This window comes from Xenopus laevis, chromosome 2S, assembly GCF_017654675.1.
Source record: "Xenopus laevis strain J_2021 chromosome 2S, Xenopus_laevis_v10.1, whole genome shotgun sequence".
Lineage (NCBI taxonomy): Eukaryota > Metazoa > Chordata > Amphibia > Anura > Pipidae > Xenopus > Xenopus laevis.
Window position 1 is genome coordinate 2,393,605 of NC_054374.1, and position 12,761 is coordinate 2,406,365.

Genomic DNA, 12,761 nt, shown 5'->3' on the forward strand with positions numbered 1-12,761 from the left:
GTTACTCAGATAATTCATAAGAAGCAATACAAATTGGCAGCATCAGGCAACAGTAGGACAATTCAATTGAGCTAATGAATCTGTATAGTTGAGGGGCAAATAAAAGATAAATCACTACCAAGAACATTGCCATGGTTTTTCATTAGGAATCTAAAAAGCAAAAATGTCAGGGGTTAGGAGTTTTCTTATGACTTAAACATAATTGTATATTTTTCTTTAAAGACATTATATATGTAAAGGTATGAATAATAATTTGACCGGCTATTAGTTGTGAACAAATATCTTTAATATTATCCTTGGAACACATCTGAGCTAGACGTGCTCTTACCTCCAAAAAAATCATCTCTGGTGTGTCTAATACAGACATCTAAGGTCTAGAATACAGTGTCTCACTATACTTACCCCATTAGTTTCATTTATGCAACAGGGTAAATCAAGAGGTAAATAGATGGGGAGAAAGTATATCATATTTCAGTATTAATACTTCATATTTTAGTTTTGGACAGAGGATATGTATGTTGGTAGCTTGGTTATCCTAGACCAGTGTTTTCCAAACCAGTGGCTTATGAGCAATAGTGGCCTCAAATCATGTGCTTAATTTTGAATTATTGGCTTGGAGGCAAGTTTTAGTTGCATAAAAACTAGGTGTACTGTCAAACAGGGCCTCTTGTAGGCTGCCAGTCCATATAGGTTCTACGAAATTGCCTGGCACCCCCTGGAATTATCTTTATGTTTGTGTTGCCCCCCAATGTTTCTTTTACATTTGAATATGGTACACGTGGCTCACGGGAAAAATGGGAACCCCTGCCCTAGACCCTGCAATATGTTGGGATTAATGGGTGGGCTACTTAGTCAAACTGCTGAAACCTCAATGGAGAATGTGTTTTAAATAAACAGACTTAAGGTGGCCATACACGGGCAGATAAAGCTGCCGATATCAGTCGTTTGGACCAATTTGACAGCTTATCTGCCCATGTATGGGGCTTCCGATGGGTCTTCCCGATCGATATCTGGCCACGATATTGATCGGGAAGGCTTGATTTTTAACCGACCCATCGGAGCCATACGGCCGAACGTTCGAATTACCTCCGATATAGCCATCCCGTTAGTGACATATCGGGGAAAGATCCGCTCGTTTGGCGATGTCGCCAAACGAGTGGATCTTTGAGTCTATGGCCACCTAAAAACATGGTCTTCTCTGAAAGGGGCAGTATAATAGAGGGGACTATCTAAGGCCAGAGCTTTTACAAAGTGGCTGAAAAGTCCTGATGGAAAAATACATTTTCTTTTAGTATTGGATTTCTGGCCCAGCTATAATAAAATATCACTTATGTTTAGCTAATGGTCTGAAGAACAGGATTTATTATTTGTCTTGGTTTGCTGCAAAGCACCTAATATGCTACACCTGCCTAAATAAAGATAAAAGGCTTTACACAGAATTCAGATGGTCTGTTATCACAACGGCAGCGTACTGTGTATTTGAAGAATTCAGTCTTGCAGTATTATTAGATGAACATTTTTTGATAAAATCAAACTTAATGACCTGCACCCCCCCATCATAAAACCAAAATGAATACACATTTACTGATTGAAATTGGTGCACCAAGGAATGCAGAAATCGTCAATGTAAATATTTAGCTGTCTAAAATCATTGTAGAGAAAAAGCTTATACATTATTTGGGGTGATCTTACATATTACAGTCTGAAGCTGATTAAAGGGTGGGCTTCATTTCCATTAAGCCGTCACCATTTCATATTACCACCTGCTTTGATAAGTAGGAACATTTTTCACTGTTGGCATAAGCTGTTTTCTTTGTTTACCTAATTATCTCCCTCGGCGCAAGACATCGGCTTCTAGATTCCTGTTCAGCACTGTCAGGAATTATGAGAGCAATAGAAATAATAGAGAAATTAGGTTGGGGATACATAGTGAATTATTATCACTGTCTACACAGTAAATAAAGATTTGGAGACATCTATGGGCTTGTTATTTACGCAAAGGTCCACATTCCAGAGCTCTTGTTTCAGCACATAACATGTCCATATTGTATAGCAACTTGCCAGAGTTAATATTGTGTAATAATTTGTTGAGGTACTTTTTTGGGTCATTTGAATTTTCGGAAATATCATCTACCTGATATTCTTTAACCATGCTCAAATCCAATTTAAATCCAATTAAATTTAGGCCTGAACAACACAAGCGCCTTTGTAGGCAGGGTCAGACTGGCCCGGCGGGATACCGGGAAAAAACCCAATGGGACCCGACCCTCATGGGCCCCCGCTGGGCCAGACCCCCTCTCCCGATATTGGGTTGCCATTTTTTTTCTGCACTGCGCCATTTGCCCATGCGAGCTGAGTGGCGCCATTTGCTCATGCGCGTGTTGCCGGCTGCGCATGCGTGCCGAGAGAATCGGTGCGTTACAATAGGGGAGCAGTGGGGGCCAGGAGGGGGGCCCTGTACACCAGTCCTGGTGCCCCCCCCGGAGTCCGAAACTGTTTGTAAGATGCAACAAAACACATACTAGTCTGATGTTGTCATGTGGGTTAAAATATAATGGCAACAGATTCACTGGCACTCAAGGCTAGTTCAAGCAGGGACAAACCCTTGCGTATTTTTTTGCAGTTGTCAAGACAAAGGGGTACAAACCCAAAACATTGCACAACTGCAAATAAATATGCAAGGGTTTGTCCGTGCTTGAGCCAGCCTGGCGTGCCAGAGAATCCTTTGGAATTGTCTGTCTGGGAGGGTGCCGATCCCTTCATTATCGGGCATCGGACGTTAATCTAAGAAGTCAAGGGTGTGCGAGCGGTGCCATATATTCTTAAAAATATAATGGAACTGATACTAAAAACGGATGCATAATCTACATGTAAATTTTTCCATCCGACATTACGCGACTGTCGGATGTGAATGCTGTGTCTTCATCCGACAAGATCAAAACGGATGGTGTTGGAAAGACTTCTCATTGAAATATATTGACTGTCCATGTAAACGCACGAATTAAAGACTCCAATCCGACTTATCTGATCCGACTTTACATTCTAGCCTTGGGGCATCAGATTTTCTAGCATCCTACAAAAGCTTGTGCTCTTGTGCGGTGTTGTGCGGCATAGCATAGTGTTGCATGGAGGATCAGCTAAAAAGTGACCCACAAAATCTGATGAAAAACACTTGTGTAGTTTTACCCTTAAGGAAGAACGTCACTGGTAAATGCTTAAGACATGGGGAGGAACTCCAGGGGTGATTTTGGCGCGATCTGACGCGCTGCGCAAAAATGCAGGCATCAAGTCTGATGCGACGGAAATAAGGTAAGCTATAGGAAAAGCTACACGCTGCATCTACATCTGTCACGATGGATAAGCGATTCGACATTTCCATCTCTTATTTCCATCGCATCTGACTCAATGCCTGCGTTTTTTGGGCAGCGAGTCGGATCAAGCCGAAATCACCCCTGGAGTTCCTCCCATAAGAGGGGTCATTTCCGTCCACTACTGCAGCTGTTTTCACACAAATTTCCCCCACAGTCAGTTGCACATAAACCCCATTCACTGAAATGTGATCTTGGATTTGTGTATAATTGCATTCAGTCCTTCCTATCACTATTTGGGTACCAAATTCTAGGGTTCCCTCAAGCACTCAGCACTCTGTCTCAATAGGCGCATCACACTTGCTTCTAAAGAATCAGGATCTCGCATCACTCTTACGCTAAACACCCGAAATGACACCAACTGTCCTTGGAAAACTTTCAGCGCAATTGCATCCAATTTACAGCAATGTGCCCAGCAATATGCAAGCACAACTGCATTCATTTGGACTGTAATTAGTGATGGGCGAAACGGCGCCAGCATCTCATTTTTTACGCCGGTGCCGGTTTTTGACGCCAGCGTCCGTTTTTTGACGCCGGCGTCTGTTTTTTGGACGTGGCAACTTTTTTTTGACGCCGGTGAATTTTCACCAGCGAATTTTCACCTGGTGAATAAATTCGCCCATCATTAACTGTAATGCAAGGTGGCAACAATGACAATGTTGAGTTATTATGTTATTCAATTGTCCTTTGCTCATTGCACATGCAGACATAAATAAGCTCTTAGGGACACTGGTGAAAAAGGCAGTAATGAACAACATTTTTGTGCACTTTGCTCTCTGCTCGTTCTGCATTGATGCAGGTTTCCATTCCATCCGGAGTACAGAGACCACATACAAATGAAGGATCTTAAGAGACTGTAGGCTTTAATGGGACCCTATCTGATCACCTTCTCTATGGCGGGCAGTAAGGACAGGGCTGGCTTGCACTCTGTGATGCTGGGCTTTGCACTTGCAGGTTTATAGCATTCTCTGAGGAGCAATTGCTTGTTACATGAACATTAATATGAACTAACACAGTGATCCCCAACCAGTAGCTCATCAGTAACATGTTGGTCTCCAGCCCCTTGGATGTTGATCCCAGTGGTCTCAAAGCAGGTGATTATTTTTGAATTCCAGGCTTAGAGGCAAGTTTTAGTTGTATAAAAACCAGGTTATTGCCAAACAGAGCCTCCTGTCAGTCCACATAGAGGCTACTAATAGCCATTTACAGCTCATATTTGGCACCTCCAGGAACTTCTCCTCTGCTTATGTTGCTCTCCAACTTCTTTTACATTTGTATGTGACTCACAGGTTAAAAAGGTTGGGGATCCCTGCTGTAGCAATTGCGTTTGCTTTGCACGGAAACATTACCTGTTTGTAAATTTTATCTGCATTTTCAAGAAACTGGCCTCTTTGGCTACAGATATTGCATATGAGAAATCTCATATTTATTTAATTGCTTTATTGTTCTTTCTGAGATGGTTACCTAGCTGCGTTGCTGATGCTTTACTTGAAATTGATTTACTTGTAAAGAGCGTGTGCAGCCCTAGAAATAAAGCTCGTTGCTGCTGCTGTCTGGCAATAAGGTTTGATTTCCCAGTAGGAAATTTCAGGGAAACTTCTAAGATTTAAACTTTAGCAGCCACGATTGTTAAGCTTAAATCATTTCTTAATAAAGTCTTGTTTTTCTATGAATCTATATTGACCCTCCAAAGTGTTGTCTCTCTCTGTACTGTGAAACAAAGGATTGTATGTAGTGATGGGCGTATAAATTCGGCAGGCGCAAATTAACTGTGAATTTCAATGTATCGGCGCGGGCGGAAAAGTCGCTTGCGGAAAAGTCGCTTGCGTCAAACCGTTGCACGTTCACACTATTCAGACACCCATTGACTGCAACGCTGGCGTCAAAATTGACGCAGACATCAATTTTCAAATTTTTGTCATTTCGAGAATTTCGCAGGAAATTTGTGATTTTTTTCGGTGAAGTGAAACGAGAGAAATTCACCCATCACTAATTAGATGTTATAGTTCTCTGCCCTGTCATGTGTCCTGCGTAAATCTGCAGAACAGAAGTTTGTATTTGTTTCTATTTTATTGTTCATGTGTAATATTGATTTGTTTAATTATTTTAATTACAGTTTTATATTCGTGGTGCTTCCTGGTGACCACTTTTAAAAATGGTTGCTCTTAATGGGATCCCCTTAAACCGATAATGGGGAATGGATTACCCCTGCACTATTCACTGCCAAATATCCACATAGTTGATGCTTTTTTACGAAAGGAAGTAGAGATGACAAAAATCAATATATAAATGCAAACTTTCCTGTGTTATGCACCAGTTTTACCCCAATGCAAATGTTGCCATTCTTTGTGACAATTCCCATGATAATTCATAATATTTAAGCATGGAGAATTTCTATTTTATCACAAATCTAATTTTTTTCTCAAGAACAAATCATTTTTTTGGACTTCTCTAAAACTGTAAAAAATTGAGATTTATAAAGTGTAAAAACCATGAAAAAGTCTTATATGCAATAATCTTATATATTATAATATATATTCAGTATTCTGCTATATCACATTCATGGCTCTACAGTTGTACAGTGCATTTTTTTTTGTTTTGAACTTGTTAAAAGCTGTCTCTTTTTTTTTAATATATATTCTCCGTAAACATTTTTAATGTATATCTGCCAAGTTGTACTGGTGTACAGCACCTTCAAAATAGCAAAGAAATCTCTCCAGTTAATGTTTAAAGAGTTGCTGTTGATTTACTAATACTGGCAGCCAAGAAAGTAATTGTAAGGGTTCACTGAAATCTCTGATAACTCACACTCTAATCACTAAAATGGACGTTTGAGGTCAAAGTTAACAAAGTCTCTTAAGGAATGTGTTTTTAATGGGCAGAAATGAGTTCAGAGCTGAAAGAGTAAAATAGTAGATCAGGTCATTTGATAGTTCTGTGTTGGGTGTAAGGTTCACTTTCCGCATCTGAAATAGAATTATATCTGTTGCTTTATCTATACATTATCTGTACTGGGATTCTAGCTTGGTGTATAAAACTGCTGAGGCGTTATTTTCCTGGGCCTCCAGATGGAAAATTGTCAGCTTCTAAGAAAAAAACTGTACTGTAAATATAATCAGTTCTGGTCAAACTGAATCCCACTATTACTTCATCTTTATATCTCCCCTTTTTTTCCTTATCCTTAATAAATGATTATGTACTGTACTAAACACATAGGGGCAGATTTATCAAAGGTCGAGGTGAATTTTCGAATGAAAAAAAATTGAATTTCAAGTTATTTTTGTGTACCTCGACTAGGGAATAGTCCAAATTCGAATTTTGAAATTTATCATGTAATGTCTCTTTAAAAATTTGAATGTGACCATTCGCCATCTAAAACATGCCCTATGGGGGACCTCCTAGAACCTATTTGGAGTCAATTGGTGGACTTTGAAAAATCAAATGTTTTTTGGGAAATTTCGACCGAATACGGATCTATTCAACCAAAAATTTTAATTTTGGTTGGTCTTTTTGAATTTTTAAGTTTTTTCAATTTAAAGTTCGACCCTTAATAAATATGCCCCATACATTGATTTGATCCAAGCAGGATAAAACAAGGGTTATTCTAAAGTCATATCCAGGGCGATATTCGACTGTCGAAGTTAAATCCTTCGAGTCGACTTTGAATATCGTAGTCGAATGATTTAGCGCTATTCGTTCGATCGAACGAAAAATCGTTCGATTGAGCGATTAAATCATTCAATTCGAAGGATTTTAATTCATCGATCAACGATTTTTCTTCTTCAACCAAAAATGCTTAGGAAGCCTATGGGGACCTTCCCCATAGGCTAACATTGACTTCGGTAGCTTTTAGGTGGCGAACTAGGGGGTCGAAGTTTTTTCTTAAAGAGACAGTACTTCGACTATCGAATGGTCGAATAGTCGAATGATTTTTAGTTCAAATCGTTTGATTCGAAGTCGTAGTCGAAGGTCGAAGTAGCCCATTCGATGGTCGAAGTAGCCAAAAAAAAACATTCGAAATTTGAAGGTTTTTTTTTATTACTTCCTTCACTCAAGCTAAGTAAATGGGCCTCATAGTGTTAGCATGCTTGCAACTATTTGATATGTTATATGATTTGTGATTTTTTTTTTTAATAAAATCGGACATAAGGCTGAGATCACAAAACTTTAAATAAATCTGCTCCTACAAGTCACCTCAATGTTTGATACTGGAGCTCACCACATACAATTCTCCTATTCTCCATTCATTCCTATGGGATTTTTAATGGTGTATTTATTGATGGGAAAAAGTTAGAGTTCATCATTTGATAAATACACCTCTACATAACTCATAGGAATAAACAGAGAGGGGGGAATTTTACTATTTTACTGGGGTGATCTCTAATTTAACATCTTCCCCTTAGTATTTGCAACAAGGGATACGTTAGTTATTAAAATACTGGAATCCCAATTCTAACTGATGGTGTATAATTTACAGGATATTCATGGCTCTTGTGTGTTGTTTATAGATGAGTAAATCTAAGAAAGTAATAACATGTTTATTATCATTTGGTAACATCATGTAGAGATGGGAATTATGGCAAAATAAGATCTAAAGTAAATAAACTGCTGTGCGTTTCTATGAGCCAGTTGTGGCTTGTCAAGAAAGAGAAAAACATTCTCATGTGAAATTAGAGGTCAATGTGTCCTTTGATAAATGATTATCTTTATTTTTGTATTTTTCATCCCTTAAACTAATCAGCGATAACTGACAGTTCTGAATTACTAGCGGCATTAGCTTCATGACATACAGTAAAAAACCTACTGTTCTGCAATTAGTTCTTTTATTTTTAATTACCACAGATCTGATAAATCTCAATGCAGTGTGTACTTTATGAATACATTTGCAAAACTCCAGGGAAAATTCTCCGGTGTCCAAAATTTTTGGATGTGCTTTGAAAAAGTCAATTGCGTCAAAACCGTCGCGTGTCAACACTACATCGACTTTAATGCTGGTGTCAAAATTGACGAGGGCGTAAATTTTTGAGTTTTGCTAATTTTTCCGCCGTTTATCCAGATAGATACAACAATAGAAGTCTAGTGATGGGTGAATTTTTCTCTTTTTGCTTCACTGAAAAAAACGTGAATTTCCTGCGAAATTCGTGATTTTTCAGTGGAGCGAAACAGTAAAAATTCGCCCTTCACTAGACTTCTACTGTTGTATGTATCTGGATATACTTGCTAGTCACATCTGAGCACCTATTACACAGAGCAGAGGTGTCAGGTCTTTGGGGGAGTCTGAAACATAGAAAAATAAACTGACCAGCTTAGGAGTATTTTTGTCAGGAAACACATTGGCAGTTATTTACTAAACTCTGAATTTATCTCATATTTTTTTACAAAAAACCACAACCAAACTCCCACACCCGATTTGACCTTATTTATTAATAAAAAAAAAACTCAAATTAATTAGGGGAAAAAAACCCAGATAAAATCGTGCAAAAACCTGAATCTCCAGATTTTTTCAGACTTCTACCCCAAACCTCTCTCTCTTTTTTCAGACTTAACTCATTGTAAACCACAATATCTTCAAATTGAGATTGGTGCGTCTCCCCATTGGTTTAAGGTGGCCATACTTGGGCAGATTAAAGCTGCCGATATCGGTCCTTTGTGTGCCCATGTGTGGGGGCTCCCAACGGGTCCTCCCAATCAATATCAGACCAAAAATTGGCCAGATATTGATCGGTCAAGTTTGATAATTTGTACGATCCAGGACTGCATCGGCTAGTTTATGCGGTCCTGCAACCCATTCGTAGTATTCTAATCCGATCGTTCAGCCCAAGGGCCAAACGCTCGCATTCATCCGATATCGCCCAGCCGTTATTGGGCATTTCGGGTTAAGATCCGCTCGTTTGGCGACCAAAAAAAAAACTTTGACTTCATTTCGGTTGGTCTTTTTTGAATTGGAATCTCAAAGTTTTTTCAATTCGAAATTCGACCCTTGATAAATATGCCCCTGAGTCTTAATTACTCTTTTCCTTTTCATGGTTTTATGATTTGTTCCTGTGTAAGAAAGCAGTACAGAACTACATGTTCACCAATGTTGTGTTTGAGTTATCCATCCTCTCATACCTCCACGCAGTTTACGTTTTTTACTTCCTCTGGATCAACTGGCAGATAGGTAGTTAATAAAAAAATTAAAAAAAAAGGTTGACCTTGATGGACATGTGTCTTTTTTTCAGACTTGCATTCCAAATCTGAACACCATTGTTAATTGGAAATTGAATACCGGACACATGAGGGATATCAGAAACCTTTCAGAGAGCCAAGAGTTAACAACTCTGAAATTGAAACACGTTTCATTTGCTAGATTGCACCAAGGCATTACCTTTTGCAAGGTTTATTAAGGCTGCAAATGATAGCGTTAATTCAATATTGACTTTTGTCAGCACCCAACATACCCACGCTGTATTTTATATATTCGAGCTTTCACTGTGCAGGCAAAACATATTTGACATTTAAGGTACACGACTTGATCTTTTTTAGAGTCACGTTTGCAGGTTTCTATTAGAGATGCAGCCCATTTCCCAATGCAGAATAAAGCTGTGCAATGAAGTATTTGCTATAGAAAGGGAATGTTCATAAACAAATCAGTGTTCGTAAAGCTTTTGGAATAATAGACATTTATTAGAATATACTATGCAATAAAACCTCAAATTTAAGTTTCCCAGTCCAAAATGGCATCAATTTCAGGAAAACTTTAAAGACTGGGCTAAAACACAGCTGGACTTTATGGGACCATGAAAAAACGTCAATTCTGGGTAAATGTAAAATCCGGAAATTGTAAAATCTGGCCTCTACTGTGTGTATCTGATACTGTAACGCAGGGTATACCAAACCCAGAACTAACTTCAAGGTTCCAGTCTCAGCCCACTCTTCTGCCTTTAGCAGCCGCCTTTGGCTTCGGGTGGAGCCCTCCGCTACTCAGATGCCGCCAGGTCTTAAGGTGGCCATACATGGCAGATAAAGCTGCCGATATCGGTCGTTTAGACCAATTTGACAGCTTATCTGCCAGTGTATGGGGGCTTCCGACAGGTTTTCCCAATCGATATCTAGCCACGATATCGATCGGGAAGGTTTGATTTTTACCCGACCGACCCGTCGGAGCCCCTTGGCATATCGTAATTGGATTGTTCGGCCATACGGCTGAACGTTCGAATTACCCCCGATATAACCCTGCCTTTAGTGGCATATCAAGAAAAGATCCGCTCGTTTGGTGATGTCGCCAAACGAGTGGATCTTTGAGTCTATTGAGGCCAGCTTTATTGTGGAAGAACCAAGGAGAGACTTCTGAGCGAGCAAGGGAACCAAGCGTGTTGCAGTGGAATGGGAGACAAGGAATGTAGTCAAAAGCCAGGCCAGGTCAGTAACAATCAGTTGATACAGCACAGATACAGGAGACGTAAGAATAGTCTGGGTCACAGACCGGGTCAAACACACCAATATTGCAGTAACAGGGAGAATTTGGAAGAGTAGTCAAAGATGGGCAATAATCAGGACAGGCAGCAGACAGGAAGAAAACCAGGGACAGGCAGGATCAGGAATACACTAGAACATACCAAAAAACTAAGAAATAGACCTTTTTGTTGTGCAGTGAATATTTGCCTGAGCCCCTATGTGCCAAGCACTAAAAGTTGTGAACTTCACTTTCGCAAATTGGGCGCAATTGTGCTAATAATTTTGCAGTACCCGACCTTTGGAGGTGGCAGTAGCTCTAGCATTCCCCTGCATCAATGGATATACTTAAGCTAAATTCATAAAATGAGATAGGATAAAGACACCGAGTGCAACTGTGCAGCAGTGCAAGGAATGGCTTGGTACACAAGTACATTCAATGTATTGAATTTTTTGTACAATATGGCAAACTTTGTGCAACCGTACCTGCACTTGCCGTAAGTAAATAACTCCTAATTGTTCCATTTTAAAAAGGTACATTTCTTTTGTATTTTAAACAGGTTTATACAAAAAATGGGAACATCAGAAGTGCATCGTTACTGAGCCTTCTTAGAACTGCCGCCATAAAGTCAGCGAAAGAGCAAAACACTTTTCTGAGTCTATAAATACAGAACAAGTGTCTTATTATGTATCAAAACAAGACTCATGGAGCCTCCAAAAATACATTTAATCCTAAAGAAGAAGCAAGGCAGAATGTACTGCTTATCTCAAGTCACAATCAATATGAAAACAAGTATTTCGAGAGCTAAGAAGGCATTTCTCTTCTCTGTGTTTTTTGTTTTCCAGAATATTATAAAGTAGGTTATGATGCTTTCCCTTCAAATAAACCAATTTTGTAATAATATTTTCTCTTTCATCAGTAGCTTATAGATCAGTGATCCCAAACCTGTCGTAGTAACATGTTGCTCTCCAGCCTCTTGGATGTTACTCCCAGTGGCCTCAAAGCAGGTGATTATTTTTGAATTCCAGGCTTGGAGGCAAGTTTTGGTTCCATAAAAACCAGGTGCACTGCCAAACAGAGTCTCAATGTAGGTTGACAATCCACATAGGGGCCACCAAATACCCAATCACAGCACTTATTTGGCACCCCAAGAAAAATTGTCATGCTTGTGTTGCTTCCCAACTCCTTGCTCATGGGTTTAAAAAGTTGGGGATCCCTGTTATAGATCATATATGCACTATATCACTGTGCTGATTTGGACAATTTCCGGCCATTTTGTGGGATATTTTAAATGGAAAAGAAAAACAGCTCACGTTTCCCTTAAATACTTATTGAGGTGATAAAATTATAGCATATCAGAGGCGGATATTGGTTGATGGTTGAGATGATGCAGAGAAACACAAGCAGTGGCATAACTTCTGGGGGAGCAGGGGGTGCAATCGCACCAGGGTCCTGCGGAGACTGCACCACAACAAATGCGGTAAGGAAACTGCGCATCTGGAGGTGCGAGAGGGGGCCCGATGCATATCCTGCACCCGGGCCCGAAACAGTGTAATTAAGTTACTGGACTTGGAAAAAAAAAAAAAAAAACGGAAACTGCAAAGTTTTTAACACTCTGGTCACAATTTTTCCTGTGGGTGTCTTTTTCTCCCAAGAAAAAAAAATGCATGGAAAAATTCTAATATTGCTGTTCTGGTGCAAAACTCTAATGTTGCCCTTGTCATTTTTTTTCATGTTTCACCAAAACAAAATACACGGCTAAATTCTCGCCCAGATCTGTTACAATTTCCACAAAACGGTATCAAGCGAAAACATTCAGTCATCACTAATATCCTCTTTATCCCAATTCCTCTTGACACCGTGTAAAATACGTGTTGTCAAGGAAAAGAAATGCATACAGTATAACACCTGCTGCCATTGGCTTAACACAGCACTTCTATTCTTAGAAATAAGCGTTT

At 39.5% G+C, this 12,761-nt stretch overlaps 1 protein-coding gene across 3 annotated transcripts in view; it reads left to right on the plus strand.

Moving 5' to 3' along the window:
• Window positions 1-12,761, plus strand: part of LOC108709162 (steryl-sulfatase) — a 66,830-nt gene that overhangs the window by 37,477 nt on the left and 16,592 nt on the right. The window contains exon 10 of one of the 3 annotated variants that reach the window (XM_018248771.2): window positions 11,363-11,695. The exons of the other annotated variants lie outside the window; for them this stretch is intronic. Coding sequence (XP_018104260.1) covers window positions 11,363-11,415 — 53 coding nt within the window. The 3' untranslated portion in view covers window positions 11,416-11,695. Of the gene's footprint in view, window positions 1-11,362; window positions 11,696-12,761 lie in introns of those variants that run through there. 3 annotated transcript variants of the gene reach the window in all.